The 19,363-nt window shown below is 41.6% G+C and overlaps 4 protein-coding genes across 5 annotated transcripts in view; 3 read left to right on the forward strand and 1 right to left on the reverse strand.

The window, feature by feature from the left end:
• The first annotated feature begins 1,050 nt into the window (after positions 1-1,050).
• On the forward strand, positions 1,051-4,545 carry LOC125310616 (zinc-binding protein A33-like). Its single transcript, XM_048268212.1, has 6 exons — positions 1,051-1,500; positions 1,610-1,705; positions 1,799-2,029; positions 2,190-2,212; positions 2,294-2,406; positions 2,752-4,545. Exons 1-6 carry the CDS (start codon positions 1,051-1,053, stop codon positions 3,273-3,275), a joined length of 1,437 nt encoding a protein of 478 aa, XP_048124169.1. The 3' UTR covers positions 3,276-4,545.
• Positions 4,546-5,294: 749 nt separating this feature from the next.
• On the forward strand, positions 5,295-6,091 carry LOC125310193 (E3 ubiquitin-protein ligase TRIM39-like). The gene is made up of 3 exons (XM_048267374.1): positions 5,295-5,733; positions 5,829-5,924; positions 6,032-6,091. The coding sequence occupies exons 1-3, from the start codon at positions 5,338-5,340 to the stop codon at positions 6,041-6,043; spliced, it is 504 nt and encodes a 167-aa protein (XP_048123331.1). The 5' UTR covers positions 5,295-5,337; the 3' UTR covers positions 6,044-6,091.
• A 2,768-nt stretch (positions 6,092-8,859) lies between these two features.
• On the forward strand, positions 8,860-11,678 carry LOC125310205 (E3 ubiquitin-protein ligase TRIM35-like). The gene is made up of 7 exons (XM_048267394.1): positions 8,860-9,083; positions 9,317-9,759; positions 9,883-9,978; positions 10,058-10,288; positions 10,383-10,405; positions 10,493-10,611; positions 10,915-11,678. Exons 2-7 carry the CDS (start codon positions 9,340-9,342, stop codon positions 11,457-11,459), a joined length of 1,434 nt encoding a protein of 477 aa, XP_048123351.1. The 5' UTR covers positions 8,860-9,083; positions 9,317-9,339; the 3' UTR covers positions 11,460-11,678.
• Positions 11,679-12,064: 386 nt separating this feature from the next.
• tulp3 (TUB like protein 3) overlaps positions 12,065-19,363 on the reverse strand; it is a 30,709-nt gene continuing 23,410 nt past the window's right edge. For both annotated transcript variants that reach the window (XM_048267391.1, XM_048267390.1), the window contains 7 exons: positions 16,109-16,248; positions 15,605-15,796; positions 15,234-15,346; positions 14,958-15,075; positions 14,502-14,600; positions 14,095-14,266; positions 12,065-13,929 (listed from right to left, as the gene is read on the reverse strand). In XM_048267391.1, coding sequence (XP_048123348.1) covers positions 13,796-13,929; positions 14,095-14,266; positions 14,502-14,600; positions 14,958-15,075; positions 15,234-15,346; positions 15,605-15,796; positions 16,109-16,248 — 968 coding nt within the window. In that variant the 3' untranslated portion in view covers positions 12,065-13,795. The remainder of the gene's footprint in view (positions 13,930-14,094; positions 14,267-14,501; positions 14,601-14,957; positions 15,076-15,233; positions 15,347-15,604; positions 15,797-16,108; positions 16,249-19,363) is intronic.

The raw sequence follows: 19,363 nt of genomic DNA on the forward strand, positions 1-19,363 counted from the left end.
TGTGTGTCTGTGTCTCAGAGAGAGATACGTTTCATGTGTGTTTCCAGTGAAAATCAAATAGCTAAAAAGAACAATAAAGAATCATTAAAACTGCTTTTGTGTTTACATAATGTATGTAGCATATTTTTTTGTAAAACATTATACCTAGCAGGGTTGAGTATGCTACCCTAAATTGTTGGCTGCACTCCCAAGTTCATATAGGGCCCTGGGAATATAGACCCCAGGGAACAGGTACACTCCTGCTACTTTCAGTCACACAGCAGAGAAGTTACTCTATTGGTTGGATAAGACACCAACTTACATGAAAGAGAGCTGTTGGGATAGGTGTAACTTTCAACAAAGTGAAATGATTATTGAAGTTACATATAAAATTCACAAAATCACAAGCAGCTACACTCAAAGATGTCAGTTCTTTGTCCGTCTGAAGAATTTTTGGGGCGCCACTACCAGATGAACTACGTCTTTCCTGCATAGATTTTAGCCATCTCTACTCCAGTTGAATATGTAAAAGGGGAAAAGGTAAACCTATAACTGACACCATTTCATAACTGATAAAGAACCCACTGCTTGTACTGTACACTCATTGTTCATGGAATAGTATACCTGTGTGATTACATCTGTACATCATTACATCTATATGGGATTACATCTGATTGTGGTCCCTGGTTCCAATGAAATCTCAGAAATGAAAAAGATTATAATAAAAAATAAAATGCCAAAGGCACAGTGTGGCAGTGTTGAAGCCAGATGAGGGAAAAGACAAAAGTTGTCAGGAGTTGTCAGCACCTTGGAAAGAAAAAGACCAAACAAATATTATCATGTCTAAAACAAATAATTGTCATTAAACACTGTGCAGCACATTTAACCTTAAACTCTGTATGACCTCCCTTATTTAATGACATCGGGCCTAGGAAAGAAATGAGGTAATATGTAACACACCCTCTTATTTAAACTGCAAGATACTAGCACAGTACTGCAATAGCCAAGAGATAAAGTAGGAAGAGAGGGCAGGGTTTACTGTACTGACTAGCTGAGCAGGTTTCCTGGTAAATGAAACTAAAGATAGAGCATTCACAAGCTGCCACAACCAAAGAGCCTCATCAAATTGTCCCCATGGCTGACCAACTGAAGGCCAACCTTACCTGCCCAATATGCTGTGACATCTTCAGGGACCCTGTAACACTGAAATGTAGTCACAGCTTCTGTCAGGAGTGCTTGCAGAAGTACTGGAAGGATCTGGAAGTTCTACTGTGTCTCGTCTGCAGGAAGAAGTGTTCGTCTGAGGAGCCCACACTGAGCCTGGCCTTCAAGAGTCTCTGTGAGTCTTTAAAAAGAACAAACAGGGCTGTTCAACCAGACCAGCTATGCCCCATGCATGAGGAGAAGCTTAAATTGTTCTGTTTTGAAGACAAGCAGCCTATATGTATCATCTGCCACACATCAAAAAAACATAACAATCATGTGTGTTCTCCCATTGAGGAAGCTGTGGGGAACATAAAGGTGAGGCTTTTTTCTGTCACACAATTTTCCACTGAAATGTGTTCATTGTGAATTATTTACATTTTTCAGTTAATGTTTCAGTTAATGTTATTTTGTGATTTAAGTGCAGAAGGAAATGGAAGACGGGATTTCTGATTTTAATCAAAGCCTCAACATCCTGAAGAAAACAAAACATGATCTTGAAAACATGGTCACTCACATAGAGGTAGGATACTATATGGATGATAAACAAAACTAGACAGGATTAACTAGACAAATGATCTCTCTTTAACAGTGTCATCTTGATCTATGTTTCCAGACTCAGGCACAATCGGCAGAGCTGCAGATTATTCAGGACTTTGAAAAATGTTATCAGTTCCTCCGCAAGGAAGAAGAAGCCAAGCTTGTGGCCCTGAGAGAGGAAAAGGAGCAGAAACACAGAGACCTGGACAGCAGAATAGAAAGGGTTCATGGAGAGATTACTACTTTGTCAGAAACTGTTGACAGAGTAAAAATTCAAATGGAATCTGATGACATCCTGTTTCTACAGGTAGACTTTTATTCAACTGGCAGGCGACCAAAATCAGATGTTAATATTGGATTATTGTATTGGTCATACAAAGAAAAGGCTGATTTTACCTGTCAAAATTGTTCTAGTTCTGACAATACTGAGCATTCTAGAATACATATGTCTGATTTTCTTTTTTCAGAACTACTATTCAAATCCCGAGAGGTATGTCTTGTTCATTCTCCTGACAACTTTTACTGCCTTAGGGTAAAACAGACTCAGAATGCATGATGAATTATCTTTCAGACTCAAATGCTCAACACCAAAATCAGAGGATTTGTCAGGTGCACTGATCAACATGGCTAAATACGTCTACCCTCTGAATCATGAGTTGTGGTTGCAGTCATTTTATCCAGTCTGTGAGTATGTTTCATATGCATTAATGATCACTTTTAAAACATCAGAATGATTAAGTGTAGAAAGTCCTGTGGTTCTATGCAATCAAATGTTAGGATTCAGTTATTTACAATTACTGTACAAAATCCTCTCTGCATTATAAATTACTTTCAATAAAGCACCTGATTTACACTGTATAGGAACACAACATTTTGTTATACCAGCCCAATTGTTAGGTTGTAGTCAACTTCCTGTGGGAATTGTTTTAGACAAAATACTGGCATAAAGCTCAAAAACAGAGGAGGCTGTTCCCTTAATGTATGGCTTAATGTGTTTGCCATAAATTGATTATGATTTCCTCCCTTAAGGCTCAATGACTCTGGACCCAAACACGGCTTCACCCAAGCTCATCATCGCAGATAATCTCACTTCACTTACGTACACAGAAGAGAAGCAAACAGTACCTGATAACCCAGAACGATTTCACATTGGCGTGCTGGGATCAAATGGCTTCACTGCTGGTCGTCACAGCTGGGATGTTGAGGTTGGTGATAATGACAACTGGACCCTTGGAGTGGTGAGGCAGTCAATCAAGCGGAAGCAGTACCTGGAAATGCAGCCAGATAGTGGATTATGGAGCATACGCTTCACCAGAGGGAAGCACCGGGCTGGTGTCAAGGCTTCAACTGAATTCAATGTAGCCAAAAGACCTACAGTTATCAGAGTCCTACTGGATTACGAGCATGGGGAGGTGTCATTCTCAGATCCATCTGCAAATATGACTTTGTATAGCTTCACTGATATGTTTACCGAGAAACTGTTCCCCTACTTCAACACTACAAGTTTGAAATGTCCACTGCGCCTGTTTCCCCTAACAGTCGGAAAGAGTTAATAGAGATTGTGTCACTACTGCAATAAATTATTGGATAGACCTACAGAATGCTCGGTCTCTCTTCACTTTTAAAGCAAAGTAGGCATTCTCTACAGAATTATGCCTCTCAGTTTACCCATGACGAGGAACTGGCCACAGCTGACACTCAAGGATTTGAGGGACCTTCTGGTTGTAGAGCAGCTCCTCTAGCCCTTGAGCCACTACCGTACAGACAGTTATAGTTGACTAACTTAAATGAATGAGTTGACAGTATGGTGAGATATGACTGGTTGCATCATTCTAAAAACACATTAGAAGAATAACTAAACAAGCCCCTGGGAAAGAAAAGCAAACTGCTAAAAAGAACTAAACATACCAAACAGATAAAATACACATTAATGAAACTAGAAGCATAAATGAATATCCAAATAATTTTCAATAAACACTGCACCGTATATAACTTTAAATTATGTGTAACCTGTTACAAAGCCGTTGAGTGGGAGAAGGGAGTGAAAAAGTGTTTGTACATATTAATCAACCTTGTGCAATATCTCATCTTGCATAAACACTTGGGAGTTAATTTAGAGATGACGTATCCAAACAGATTATTCTGTTTCTACAAGTACTACAACTGTATTAACATTTCAATGACAGTGGGCAAAAAAAATAGGCAGGGCCTGTTACTCACAAAATGAGCTAGTTTATGTATAAATTAAATCTAAACTGTGACATAGTTTTACCGACAGCCACAATCAAACCAAGAAACTATCAAGCTGATCGATTTTTTGTGTCTAAGGCCAACCTTGCTTGCCCAATATGTTGTGACATCTTCAGAGACCTTGTGGCAACTGAAATGCAGCCACAGCTTCTGTCAGGAGTGCCTTCTGCAGTGGCGGGACCTGGATGTGTCCCTGTGTCCCATTTACAGGAAAGGGTGCCTATCTGAGGAGCCCACACTGAGCCTGGCCTTCAAGAGCCTCCTATCTATCCCCCGCACCAGACTCTCCACCCTGGGTGGCAGGTCCTTCAGTGCCTTGGCCCCTAAACTCTAGAACTCCCCCAACCCCTTTGTGACTGTCCATCTCTTCCCTTCTTTGGGAACTTTTGGTTTAATTATCACTTCTCCTCTACACCCAATACATAGCTCCACACATAGCTTGTCTTGTTGTATTGTTATTGTTTTGCTTTGTTATTGTTTGTCTGTCTGTTATTATGCTTTCCTTCTACTATGTTAAGCGACCTTGGGTTTGATAAAGGCGCTATATAAAATAAACTTATTATTATATTATTATTAAGAGTCTCTGTGAGTCTGTCAAAAGACATAAGAGAACTGGTCAACCAGTCCAGCCATGCCCAGGGCCGTATTAACCCAAAGGGCTATAGCGGCTGCGGCCCAGGGCCTCGGCCATAGGGGGGCCTCATGTGAGTTAAGTGAAGTGTAAGAAAAATGGTCAAATACAAAAGTACCTGTCAAATGTTTGGTCATAGGAGACATGAGAGTGGGGCCCAAAAAAGAAAAATGCATGCACAAGAAAGCAAGCTTCAGAACTAAAGAAGACACCCAAATTAACAAATCTACCTTAAAAAGCCAGCATGCAGCTGCCAGGACTATCCAGTCTGCCGTTATTGCTAGTACATGTAATGTTACATCTGCTGCCATGAATAAGTGCAGAAAAAGGGCTGTTTAGTCTCCTGATTCTACAATGTCTTGTAAATAAACCCTGTTTAATGATGTCTATATAATTCAACCAGTTGGCCTACAAATACCCATGCCCAGTGCAATTAGTGTCAACATACTTGTGTTTAATAAACGGCACAACCGCCGAAGATTCAAGTTGTGTGATCGCTACTTTGGTAAAACTGCTTGTCTAGTAGGCTAGTCTATTCAAACACACCTGTGTATGAAATGTGCTCTATGAGGGGAGGAGGTAATATGGTCACTATGTAATACATCCTCTTACGTAAACTGCCAGATCCAAGAGCCTGTATGACTAGCTGTGCAGGTTTCTTAGTAAATGAAACTAAAGCCATGACAGAGCATTCACCAGCTGCCACAACCAAAGAGCCTCATCAAACTGTCCCCATGGCTGACCAACTTATTTTGTCAGAGATAACCCTTGCCTGCCCAATATGCTGTGATATTTTCACGGACCCTGTGACATTGAAGTGTAGTCACAGCTTCTGTCAGGAGTGCTTGCAGAAGTACTGGAAGGATCTGGATGTTCCGCTGTGTCCCATCTGCAGGAAGGAGTGTTCGTCTGAGGAGCCCACACTGAGCCTGGCCTTTAAGAGTCTCTGTGAGTCTTTAAAAAGTGTGAATACAACCACAGGACGGGATGATGTGTGCTCTTTGCATGGAGAGAAATTGAAACTGTTCTGCTATGAGGAAAATCAGCCCATTTGTGTCATCTGTTATGATTCCGAGCAACATAAAAAACACAAATGCTCTCCTATTCAAGAGGCAGCTCAAGATCTGAAGGTAAGTTTGAGGATTCTGCAGGAGCCATCTGACCTCTCTATAGGCCGTAAACATTATTTCTTCCAAATCACCAAAATGTATTGTCTCACTTTCAGATAAAGTTAAGAACAGGAATTGAAGTATTAGAGGAGAGTCTGCTTGTGTTAAATAAGGCAAAGGAAGACAATGAAAAAGTTACCAACATGGTAAAGGTATGTAGACACCTGCATTCTCTCAAATCCAAAACATATAAACATATTTATGCATCGTCAAAATGTATTAATGCTATTACACATTCAGACCCATGTGCAAACTGTAGAACAAGAGGTGAGACAAGAATTTCGAAAGTTCTACCAGTTTTTGCAGACTGAAGAGGCTAAATGGATCACATTTCTCCAGGAAATGGAGAAACAAAAATGCAGTGGCGTGGAAAAAAATCTTGCCAAATTACACCAGAAGATTACAAGACTTTCAGATACCATTCAAGTGATGAAACAGGAAATAGAAGAGGAAAACAGTGCATTCCTGAAGGTGGAGTCACAATCCAGAATTTCACTGTTTATGTAATGAGTCCTTCCAGATTTTTTAAGATGTATTTTTGTAGCCTGTTTATATAAGAATTTGCTTGTATGGGATGAATTTCTAATATTTATACTTGACATTTTTTCAGAACTATAGTATGAACAATGAAAGGTGAGGCGGTGTATCTCAATGCACATTTTTATTAACTTTATATTTATTCGTGCTATCAGTGAATGACACAAATATTATTTACCCTAGAATTAAAAATAGTGCTGTGGAGCCTATACGCAAAGTGCCAGAGGTTCATTGTGAAGACATAACACTCCCTGGCTCACTGTTCACGGTGTGGGCACAAATGAAGGATCTTATCCAAAAACGTATGTTTTGCTTATTAACCTCTATATTTATATTGTCAATAATAATGATATTAGCATGCTTTATGGATGTTAAATTTCCAAGGCATGGCTTAACTAATTATTGAATTCAAAGACATTCTATGCTTCATGTCAGTCATAAAACATGTTTATTGATTAAATGATCCATGGTCAATTTGTAAAATAACATTCAACCAAAGACTTGATACTTTGCCTGTTTTCATACCTTTCCTTTCTCTCATCAAAGCTCCTGTTATGCTTGATCCACTCACTGCATCCAGCCAGCTCATCATCTCGGAGGGCTGCACAACTGTCACATATTCAAAACAGAGACTGTCGGTTCCAGATAACCCTGAGAGATTGTATGTTGGTGTCCTCGGCTCGCAGGGTTATACTGCGGGCCTACACTGCTGGGATGTTGGGGTTGGGAACAGTAATAAATGGACTCTTGGGGTGATTGAAGAGAATGTGGACCGGAAGGAACTTCTCAAGATGGAACCCAGTGGTAGATTTTGGAGCATACGTCTCAGTGACGGTGTATACAGAGTGGGCGTGAGAGGACAGCCACAAATAGCTGTGCGTTATGTTCCATCGATAAGAATATGGCTAGACTATGACAAGGGACTGGTCAAATTCTGTGACCCACATAGAAACTGCACCTTGTACAGCTACACCTGCAAATTCAAAGAGAAAGTATTTCCATACTTTTGTAGTGGAGATCCCAATTGCCCAATGAGTCTCTTTCCAGGAAAAAGCACAAAGTGACTTTTTGTCTCAATATTGTTAGCCGGACGATAGTAAAACAGATTTAATAAGGAAGTGTTTAAGAACATAATTGTATTGTGACACAAATTGCAAAATAATTTATATTGTCATGGTCAGGGTGTCTGATCTTTACACACATTTAGGGCTGTCAAATAATCTAAAAAAGTTAACTGACTAAGACATTGTTTGCTGTGATAAAATCGTTGTGATAAAATGCAATTCAGCTTTTAATAATTAATGTTTTAATCTAAATCACAGAATAAATGTAGTTGAAATGAGACATATGCAAAGACGTAGGCCTACATTATACTAAAAGTCAATTTTACCTTTTTGAACACAGATTGTTTCCTGTGAACTTGCCAACAAGTTTCCAATAAAACCATTTAGGCCATTGACTGTTTGCTTGCAATGCATGTTTCCTGTGAGCACTTAAAGAAACACTAATAAAATCCATGATATTACATTAGATATCAGCTTAGATGCCATTCATTTTTTTAAGAAATAATTTCTTTCTCATGCGTTTTGTTAAACTGATGAAAAATTAGCTTTTTGTCTACCAGGTGGGGACAGAAAGCTATATTTATTATCTTTATGGTCCATTACGGAGCAAGCGAAGCGCTATGGTGGGAATTATTTTTTTAGAGCTCCTTTTACGTTCCCTCGCAATGTTTTTGTATTCTCTCGCAGTAAGTTTTGTGTTCCCACTAAAAGACTACTTTTGCATTCATCCTTAAACACTGCGAAAGAAGCAAAACTGTAGCGAGAGAGATCAAAAACATAAATTAAGGATAAATTCCCACCATGTCCCATTGGGGGCTCCGTAGGCTACATATGACTTAGGTAGTTTTTTTTTTTTTTACATGCCCAGAAGCTTGTCCCAGAGCCCGTCTACGGAGAGCCTTGCCACTCCGTATTAAGTCCCATTGTACCGAATTTTGGCTGCAGTTCCACCAGAGTTCCACTGGGGGCGATCGCCATGAGTGCAGAATGAATGGGAGTCAATGGAGCTAGACGGCTAAATTTGTCTCTTTCACCTGATTGTCGTTGACAAATCTCAGATTTGATTGTAGTTTGTATAACTTCAACATGGGTTATAGGTCAAAAGTTGAATGAACGAGTACTTATGTCCTTTTGATTTCTTACAGGTTGGGTCGTTGTTGCACATAACACGCTAGCATTGTGCTAATGAATGACGTCATTGACACATTTTAAAGGCTTTTTAGAACAATTAAGTGACTTTAAAAAATATATAATACTCAACCAAGTGTATTTTCTTTGCCTCCCCTTTCGAATACAATACTCAAATTACTTGAAAAAAAATTATATCCCGAGAAAAGTGGATTTTGAGGGGTACAGCTCCGTAGACCTCCATGCATTCTGCACTCGTGGACGAGCGCCCTCATGTGGAACCACAGAAGGAACTGCAACCAGTTCAGAAACCGGAAGTTTTCCGAGAGTGGCAGTTCTCCCCTTATTAGACATTCTCTGCTTGTCCCAGAACTTGTCAATTCTTACTTTTAATGAAAGCCGGAACTTTACAATCAACATCACACTTATTTATTTTTAAACATGAAACAATAGCCTACGGACTTTTTTCTTTCTGTCCTAGCGCAAAGACAACCCTTTTGGGGAGGTCTCTTGAACAGGAAATAGGAAGTCTGTTGGACTTCACATAATGACGTTTTTGTAAACATTGTGAACGAAGACAAGGTAAGTAGGCTACAAACGACAGATGAATTGTGAGAGAAAATAACTAGATTTAAGTCGATACAGCGGACAGCAAAATTCCCACGATTTGTTAAGTGAACTGTCAGTGCTGTTGAAGTAGGCTATGATAGCCTAAACGTTGGAGAAAGAAAGTGTACAAAATCGGGCTAAGTAGCTTTGTTTGATGGTTGTTTTGATCTGCTGACGTTAACCTTTACTGCTCATTTTCACAACAGAATCCACCGCCGTGCCTAGTATTATGGCAAGCAGACTACCCCTGTCAGAAGAGGACCTCTCCTGTCCAATCTGCTGTGACATATTCAGAGACCCCGTTGTGTTAAAATGCAGCCATAGTTTCTGCTCCACTTGCTTGCAGCAGTACTGGGGTCAAAAGCACGCAGCAAGAAGCTGCCCTCTCTGTCGAACGGAGTCCCTGGATGAACCAGTGGCCAGTCTCACCTTGAAAAACCTGTGCGATTCGTTGATTGAAGAAGGTATCTCCATGCCCCCAGATACTCGCGAGGAATGTGAGCCAGGGAACCTATGCCGATATCACGGAGAACGACTGAAACTCTTCTGCTTGCTCGACCGAGAGCCAATCTGTGTTATTTGTCACACTTCAAGAAAACACAAAAATCACGAGTGTTGCCCCGTTGAAGAGGCCGTTGTTGACGTAAAGGTAAGGGAATGATGTTCCCCCTCAGTTTTTGTAGACGCAAATATATTTATATATAGGCCTATATATATATATATATATATATATATATATATAAGACATTTCTAATAGGCTAATGGTTTTCAGGAAGAGATGAGGTCTGCTCTGAACGCACTACAAGAGAAGTTGGAGGTGTTTGACAAAATGAAACGAAGCTTTGAAAGCACAGCCGAACACATAAAGGTCAGTCTTCTTAAGCGACGTTTCATTCATACATAGCGCTTAAACAAAAACACATATGCTGTTTCTGGGTTTCTTTTAGGCCCAGGCCCAGCAAACAGCCACGAGCATCCAGGAGGAGTTCGAGAAGCTGCATCACTTTCTGCGCGTGGAGGAGGCGGCGCGCCTTGCAGCGCTAAAGAGAGAAGAGGAGAGAAAGAGCCAACAGATGAGCGAGAAGGTGGCTGAGGTAGCCAGCAACATGGCCGCTCTCTCGGAAACCATTAAGGCCATGGAAGAGGAGATGGAGATGGAAAACTTAACAATCCTTCATGTAAGTACTAGGCAGTCTTTCAAATGTTTTGGAGCTGAAACTAGGCCATGCAAACCATGTTCACTGTCTGAAGTTGCCTATCTCCTTTCTTCAGAAATGCAAGAAAACATTATTGAGGTAAGTACATGTTTACAAGATGGTTACTCTTGGCATGCTCAATCTTTTAGATGACCTTTATGTGTAACACAAAAATTTAAATTTTAGGGCCCAGTGCACTTTTCCAGAGTCAACCATGAACCCAGGGGCACTCATCAATGTGGCCCGCTATCTTGGCTCCCTCAAGTTCAGGGTCTGGGAGAAGATGCTTGGTGTGGTCAAATACAGTGAGTACCTGAAAACTGCTGGGTTCAGATGGCAAAACACCCAGGGTTTGCTCTGTTAATTAAGATGTACCGTTGCCAGCAATTGTAGAACTGTAGGCCTAGCTGGGGCATCAGTAGCAAGACATTCTAAAGGCAGCAGTGGCAACACCAATACCTGTGTAGCAACAGATCAATTCGAGTGAAATAGCTATTACCAGTTTCACAGTACTATAACTGAAGGGTAGCCCAGAGATACTGTATACCATCATTTCACAGGATGCTTACAGCATTAACCAACCGCACTCTTTTGTCCACTCTCACCAGCTCCAGTCACCCTGGACCCCAACACAGCTGCCCCCTGGCTCATCCTCTCCGACAGCCTGACCAGCGTCAGGGACGGCGAAGCCCGGCAGCCGCTGCCTGATAACCCTGAGCGCTTCTGCCCAGACACGGCCGTGCTGGGGTCCGAGGGCTTCAGCTCGGGCCGCCATTCCTGGGACGTGGAAGTGGGCGAGAACACCGCCTGGGTCTTGGGCGTCGCCAAGGAGTGGGTGCAGCGCAAGGAGAAGGTGTCGTCTGTGCTGAAGAATGGCTACCTGTCGGTGTACTACTACCACAAAATGTACTTTGCCGGCACGTCCCCCCTGACCCGTCTGAACCTGAAGAAGAGGCCCCAGCGGGTGCGCGTGGTGCTGGACTACGATAGGGGCCGCGTGGCTTTCTCAGACGCGGCAGATGGGACGTCCATCTACACCTTCAAGCACAGCTTCGCCGAGAAGGTCTACCCTTACTTCTGGGTGGGCTGTAAGTTGTGTCCACTCAAAATAGAGCAAAGAGAGTTGTGCGTGACCTCAGTGGATCACATGTGAACGTGGCATCTGATGCCCAGAAACCATAAGTGCGCTTACATGTGACAGGCATAGTGTGAGTCACATATGATATTGTGTTTTTTAAACATTCAATGCCTTAAGACAGACACTTTAAACATTTATATAATTTAATCCTGTTTACATGTTTTTACGTTAGTGTTATTTGTTGTATTCCGCATTAAACATCCTTCTATTTTATGGATAAAATTTAACTATCAATGATGTCTTCCGTGTTGCATGCATATATACCTAATCAAGTTATAGAAATTAAGTAGCTGAATTTTGTGTGAGATGGTATGTGTATGGGTTTTCTCAGGTACCAGTTGCACAGAACATTTTAGTGTTCTTCATCCAGTATCCCATGACAACACATGAAGCTTTATATTCCATGCAGCAACGTTTTGTATTTAAAAAAAAAAAAAAAAAGACAGATAAAACAGTTTGGACTTTCAACATGACATAATTCATTATATTTACAAATGACTGTAAAACAATAACATCTTTTAAAAATATAATAAAATTTAGACCTTTGAGCTAAAGCTGACGTTAACTTTAATTTCCCCAGGTTGCTATTCAAGGTTAAATAGGGTATTTTTCCATAATTGTTACTTTGTGCAAATTCCATTTTTATTAACAGTTCATTTAAGTGGAAAAATATGCATTCCTTTGATATCCAGTATATGATTGGCTAATGAGATGCAGCGCGTAAGACAAAATCAACACAAAACACTCACAAAAAAACATTGCTATCCACATTACTGATGCAGCAGGGACTTTTTGATCTTGTGCGTCCACTACACACACAGCACCCTAATGTTTCTGGCTTGAAACAGTTATGACTCTTATGGAACAAAAGTCCCAAGACATGGTCTGTGCACATACAAGACAACATCCCATTACGATGCAGCTCCCCTTTACATCCATACCATTTCAAACTCATCCACCCTGATGTTAAGCCCTTAATGCAAAGTTCTAAATATTAAGGTAATGCTTAGGAATATCCCTTTCTGGCCCATCTTCACAGAATTCCATTTGTTTTGTGTGTGTTATGGGCTTGGGGTTGTCTTTTAAGTGTCCTTGGGAAGCTAAAAGCCCACAAGACACACAGAGAGAGAAGAAACAAAAGTGCATGCTGGGAAAAAAGGCTACATCACAACTCCACTTAAACCTCACTTTGATAGCTGAACACAGCACAAAAAAAAGAAAACATTCCCAAACAAGAAAGCCGAAATAGGAAAGTCACATGGAGTTGCCATGTACAGTGTAAGTCAAAGGCTCCTTTGAAATCGCTGATTCAGCATGATTCAGTTAGTAGTGATCACCGACTCTGTCTTGACTTACAAACGGAGTGCTTCTACAAAAGTTTCTCTGGTGGTGCGAAATGTTTCTGAACATTCTGTATCTCATCAGATTTAACAGTTACAGACAAGACAACTGTGCTGTGTCTATCATGACAAGCAATGCAAAGTGACATAGAGGCTTCACAATAAGCGACAAAAGAAAAGTTTGCAGCACTGGTGGTCCAAAGTCTTGACACAGTTAAAAGGCAAAAAAGAACACACAAGTAACCTAGAATAACATCAATGATTAAACTCCAAGTTTACAAAAGTTGTGTTTTGAATACTATCAAACATCAAAATGAAATGTTGGTAAGAGACCACTAAGACTTTCTCCATGACCAGTTCATTGTCCATTGTCCCTACAGTTGGTTAGTCCAGGCAAGGTACAGCGCTGGTGCACAGTAGAGTACCATTCCCTTTCCTTCCATTGGCTGACCAATTATTGAAGAAATAAAAAACAACATTACAACTACAGCCGTCCACTTAAGTCAGCAACAACAAACACAGACAAACAGTATTAAAGACGTTATGATAATTAGATTTACCCACACATTTACACAGAGGCAAACTCAGGAAAAAAGTTTTCAGAAGATGACAAGGTTTCCCTTCAAAGAGGTTGTTCTTTTTTTCTCTCATTTTAAAAACGCTGATTGAAATCTGACTCTTCTCCAGTGATTCGATGTCTGGTACCTCTGAATGTAAAATATCACAGAGAGCCTCGCTGGCGCTGGGACAAGGATTTATTTCTTCTGGAGGGTGTAGTGCCGGCCACCGAGACTAAACAGGGCAGGATGGGAGATTATTGTGTAGCAGCAATGAGCTAGGAGGTGAGCGTTTCACACACACACACACACACACACATGCATACATATACACACACACGCACACAATAACACACCGGTCCTGAGGGAGAGGGGAGCTCACTTGTTAATGGTGGATGTGTTTGTGTGGGTGAGCGCGTGTGTGACTCTGAATATGTGAAGGAGGATGGGTGGCTCACTCGCAGGCCAGTTTGCTATCAAAGCTAGAGAGGCCAATGGCAAAGGCCTGCAGAGCACACATAGGGTAGTTAAAGTCCAGAGTGAAGACGTCCTCGGCTACTCTGCCGAACTGCATCACGATGTAGTCCGCTGTAAAGAGAAGAATAGCATGGAGAGGCTCAATAAGAGAACAAATGAGAAAAATGTCTGTCAATATTTTATGTTCCCATCTATTGTGTGGCACTGAATCATCATTAACGTGTAGACCAGTATGAACAGATGATACGAAGATGGCGAAGGACAGATGGAACTCACGATCATTGTCATGGACAATCTGGAAGTTCTTGACGGAGGCCTGGGTGACCCGACCGTGGAAATTGAGTACGTAGGACTGCGTATCGTCGTTCCACACGGGGGCCTTGTTGTGCAGCTCAATCAGATTGTCCAGAGCGCGGCCCTGCCACTTGCCCAGCAGAGTGTCCTGCTCCTGCAACCACAAAAGGGGAGAGGCGCTCACTGTCTGGATTTTTCAAGTCTCTTCAGGTCATTCTTGCAGTATTGCTTGTTTGCCTATCCCCTATGAATGACTACATACATATTCATACCTAAATGCATCTCAGTGGCTTTTGAGATACAAGTAACACTCACAAGCCTGAACAAACGTCAGAAGAGTGGTCAACACATAGTTCATCTAATATAGAAGCCAAGCCAAGTAGACTCACGCTGGTTGGTCGAACGGGTATCCGCTCAAAGTTCATGTTCATCCCAGGGATGATGACTGTCATCTTACGGGGCCCTTTGAAGCCCAAAACGTTGGTCTCCTATAACAACAGAAATCCAAAAACTCTTTTATTATAATATAATCAATAAACAAACAATACTTATCTGTTCAGTGTAGTAATGACACAGCTGAATGTATGTGTGAGTGTACATGATGTGTCCATGTGTGTATGTTTGTATGCATGTTTACACAGGCTATTCTGAATACTTGCCTGCATGGCTATATGTGTTTTTATGGATGTATATTTAAATATATACGATCGTGTGACTCACATAGCATGACAGCCAGCTCCTGCCTTGTGTTGTATTCATGTTTACACACGCTGTTGTGAATTCTTGCATGACTCTACATGTTTATTGTAGGTCTATTTAAATGTATACATGATCGCATGACTCACATAGCATATGGCGGCCAGCTCCTGCCGTGTGTTGCTTTCCTCAAGGAGTGTACCCGGGTTCTTTGTGGGATTTGTGCCATTGTCGTACACTGTGAACTTTGTCCCCATAAGGTTGGACCTGGAAGTGGACAACAAAAGCCCTTTTTTAATGCTCATGAACAGAGGAAGTTAATATGTGTATGTGCGCGTGTGTGTGTGCGCGTGCGTGTGTGTGTGTGCGTGTGTGTGTGTGTGTACGTGTACATTTCTATGCATTTGTTTGGGTGTAATATCTACCTCAGCTTCCCCACAAAGCTCTCCCCCTCACGGGACAGGTCAGTGGCATCCACAGATATCAAATAGTTGGAAGTCTTACTCTTTTTCCTTTTCCTTCCTGCCAGAAGAAAAAACTAAAACAGAGAAAAAAAAGACATGAGATAAAATAGAATACGATATAACTAATTTTAGTCCGTATACACCTCTGCAACCAAAAAAATGGTTTTAAATGTTTTTTTTTTATTTGCTTATTTGTGTGATAATTAAAGAAACACTGTCTGAGATATCTGATGATTTTAAGTGTCTGTGAAGTTACTTAGAAGCTGATAGTCCTCCAGCCCCTCTGCGGTTCTCGTCCTCCTCCCCACACCTCCTTTCCCCTCTCTGCTCACCTTCCGGCCGTCTTCCTTCTCCAGGTGCATGAAGTATGTGGGGTAGAGTCCACGGTCCATCCCTTTCTTATCGCGGGTGATGCGACACTTGACAGTCGTGCCGCGAGGAGCGGGCCGTAACACAAACTCCTCCAGGTGGTCTGCGTCAATCGGGGGGATTTCTGAGGAAGGCGAGCCAGGAGCCACGTACTCCTGTAAGGCACATCAGGAATCAGGGGTCAACTTCATAAAATTGGACTGGTTTGTACTAGAGTTCCCTCTCTCAATCTCACCAAACTGTTCTAAATTTTAATGGCAAAACTATCAACTGAAAATTGATTGCAAAAATAACATATTAGATGGTTATGTTAAAACAGCACAAAGCTTTTAGCCCACTGATTATATCTGAATATAAGGTTGTCATACAGTCACAAATGTTTGACTTACAGATGATACAGTAGTTTCATATTTTGGTACATTCAGAGGGGGAATTACAGCAGAAAGTTTGAAAAATGTGATTCTCACTGTGCTGGACTTTGTGCTGGAGGCCGATGCTGGACGGTTACACTCTGTGTTGGGGGAGACTGAAAGAGTGTGATCCTCCTCTTCCTCCTCCTCCTCCTCCTCCTCACTGGCCTCATCATAATTCATGCTGTCAGAGAGTCCTGAGACCAAGACCGAGAGAGAGAGAGAGAGAGCGAGAGACAAAAATAGAGTAGGAAGAAAAAAAACGAGTAGGAAAAAGAAAGAAGTGTGATTTATAAAAAGCATGGGTACATGATTCATCAGTATTCCCAAAGTTTGAATACAAAACAATTCTGAAACCCTTTCTAATTTAAAATATATATATTTGCAAGGTCTACAGTTTAACAATTTAGTTCTTGTACAGCCAAAAATGGCCCGGTTATGTATTCTGCAAAGCTTCCTTATGTGAAAAACCAAAACGCACTCCCTGACACAATATTTTTTTTTGCAACCAATAATGCAATGCAGCATAGCTGGGGCTTGAACTGTAGCTTGAAATATTCAACAGCCAGCTTCCCTTGCCTAAAAAACATCCCCCATATGCATACTGATAGGGCCTGGAAAGGCAGTGACATGGCAATTATTTATAAGGTAAAGGTGAACAGGTTTCCCTGGCCTGGTTTCCCAGCAACTAAACCGAGGAGAGTGCAGATGCTAATGTTAGCCTCTCATCCGCCTCTGCTAGCCCACTCAAAAAAGCACTCCAAAAACAAATAGGGTTTTAATCACTTTAATTAGAGTGCACCTTTTCAGTTGCCTCATTTAGAGTGAAAGGGGGTCTTTGTTGACATAATGTATGCATAGTAGCCACATGTTTAAATCTGGTCATAGGAGCCATGACTCAGTTGAACAGAACCCATCAGCTAACTAACAGCAACCCCTTTATAGCCAGCAGTTTGAGTGGATTTATTTGCAGACAAGGGTGAGGTATGAGTTACTGCATCAAAGGAGCCCGAGCACCAATACAGACATTGACACACCATACATACACACAATCTGTCTCATGTAGACAGTTAAACAGAAAGACACACACACACACACACACACACACACACAGAATGGGTCTCTCCGCATTACGGTCAGTTATTGGATTTGTGGTCCATGACTCCCACTCTGTGGATTATTTAATACTTGGCAGCTTGTGAAACAGCTCATTTCTAATAGGAGGGTGCACACTTTTAAAAAAAGGTGAGCAAGGTTCTGCAGTTTTGTTTTGTTTTGTTTTGTTTTTTCTTGAGAAAGAAGAATGTGTTTTCTTGCCTTGTCAGATTTGTGGCTCTGCAAGTTCTGCACGTTTTTACTTTTCCGAAATGTAACTTAATTCTTCAAGATTACTTCAGTCCACATGGCAGACCCGAACGTCTGCCTGCACTGCTTTGGAAAGGCAGAGACAGATAGAGACAAGCGTGCAGAACAGAAAAAGAACTGCTTGTGTTCTGTTTGTGCTTCTGCTTCTTGCTATGCACCACTGTGTCACCCGTCCAAATTCTGCTGGCCGGTCCGTGATTAAATGCAGGCGGAGTGTTGCTGAGCACTTAGGAAAACAGAGTGACTCTGTCCGTGGTCAGTCACATGGGACGGTGTGCGGATGACCGTGTATCCCTGGTACACCATGACCTGAATCGAATGACATCATGGGGTACAGGGTGGAATCATCCCCTGCTATGGAGAATTGACGAGCTGTATATTTCCTTATTATATTTCCTGTCTGTCGATCTCTTTCTGTCTGTCTCATCCTCTTTTCTTTACCTTTGTCTGTCACATTGTCTCTGTTTTATTCTTTTGTCTACATGTCTTTAAAGAAGGCTCTTAAGCTTACGTCATACAAACAAAGGCAAAAATCCTGCTTCCCGCATCACCCAAGGCCTGACCATTTCTTTCTTTTCCAAATTGAGGTGTTCCTTTTCCATTACTTGTTATGCCATTTCTCCGAAATATGTGACAAGAGGCTGTGGCTGATAAGTGTTTCCAGGAAACGGCCTGATGTTCATTTTCCTCCAGTGACTATCCTTGAGACTGGGGGCTTATTAGCACCGGCACTAAAATTACACCCTGATGCCACTCATCATGTTTGGCACGGAGGATGAGATGAACTGCAATCTCACAGCAGAGGATTATGGGCAGAGGTTCTGTGTTGATCTTAAATGTTGAGTGTATTGACGACATGTAGTTCCACAAAGGTCAATGTCCCCATTAGGCCATTAAACTCATATCAAAATAATTAATAAGCTATTGTTTTTCATGTTCAAGATGCTGAAGCTGTGTCAGAACTTCTTTGTAACACGTGACATATGTCTACTCCGATGTACATTACATTACAAGACCTTTATCTTTTCTTCTGTCAGTGTAATGGGAAAGGAAGTCAGAGTCAAGGACAATTTTACTGCACCAAGATGTCTGCAGAGATTCCCAGTATACAAAAGGTAATAGGCCTACGGGGTAGAAATAAATTGCAATACATTGCAGAATCATTGCAGACAATACTTTCTTAATTGTAAAATTGACAGACTTGCAATAATATCATACTGTGATCTCCCCCAACACTGGATAAATTGCCTCATTTCTCATTGAGACAGTAACTTCACATCCATACCCACAAACACACAAAATATTACTGCATGGTAAATGCTGTCCTGGGATTTTTTATCCACATTCTTGCAAGGTCACTGAAATGACTTCAAAAGACTCTGTGCCTGTGTCTGTGTCTGTGTCTGTGTCTGTGTCTGTGTCTGTGTCTGTGTCTGTGTCTGTGTCTGTGTCTGTGTCTGTGTCTGTGTCTGTGTCTGTGCCTGTGCCTGTGCCTGTGCCTGTGCCTGTGCCTGTGCCTGTGTCTGTGTCTGTGTCTGTGTCTGTGTCTGTCCTGTGCCTGTGCCTGTGCCTGTGCCTGTGCCTGTGCCTGTGCCTGTGTCTGTGTCTGTGTCTGTGCAAAAGAGAAAGAGAATGGCTCTGTCCGAAGCGGAAGGCAGCTGTCTGCTGTCTCGCTGCCCCCAGCTCTCTAACTAGTCACTTGCCGTAGCAGGCATCAAGGTACCAGCTACGCACTTTGTTTCGGACAGCCTAGCAAGACAGCAACACAGAACACCGTTGCCAGGATACCAGAAAGCAGAATAACGTAAAATTCCGCAGCAGCAACAGCTGCTCACAATTAAACAGAATTTTGGACGTTGAAGGCAGCATGAAGGATACATCTATGCTGCCTTCAAAATTCGGCAAGACGAAGGTATCTTAGAACGCAGCATTTCATAGAAATATTTG

Source organism: Alosa alosa, chromosome 17 (genome assembly GCF_017589495.1).
Source record: "Alosa alosa isolate M-15738 ecotype Scorff River chromosome 17, AALO_Geno_1.1, whole genome shotgun sequence".
Lineage (NCBI taxonomy): Eukaryota > Metazoa > Chordata > Actinopteri > Clupeiformes > Clupeidae > Alosa > Alosa alosa.

Bases quoted from the DNA above. Each gene is read 5' to 3' on its own strand.
- LOC125310616 (XM_048268212.1), top strand. From the start codon at position 1,051: ATGAAACTAAAGATAGAGCATTCACAAGCTGCCACAACCAAAGAGCCT. The intron at 1,706-1,798 runs GTAGGATACTAT...CTATGTTTCCAG, and splicing joins ACATGGTCACTCACATAGAG to ACTCAGGCACAATCGGCAGA. The intron at 2,407-2,751 runs GTGAGTATGTTT...TCCTCCCTTAAG, and splicing joins GCAGTCATTTTATCCAGTCT to GCTCAATGACTCTGGACCCA.
- LOC125310193 (XM_048267374.1), top strand. From the start codon at position 5,338: ATGGCTGACCAACTTATTTTGTCAGAGATAACCCTTGCCTGCCCAATA. The intron at 5,734-5,828 runs GTAAGTTTGAGG...TCTCACTTTCAG, and splicing joins AGGCAGCTCAAGATCTGAAG to ATAAAGTTAAGAACAGGAAT.
- LOC125310205 (XM_048267394.1), top strand. From the start codon at position 9,340: ATGGCAAGCAGACTACCCCTGTCAGAAGAGGACCTCTCCTGTCCAATC. The intron at 10,289-10,382 runs GTAAGTACTAGG...TCCTTTCTTCAG, and splicing joins AAAACTTAACAATCCTTCAT to AAATGCAAGAAAACATTATT. The intron at 10,406-10,492 runs GTAAGTACATGT...TTTAAATTTTAG, and splicing joins TGCAAGAAAACATTATTGAG to GGCCCAGTGCACTTTTCCAG.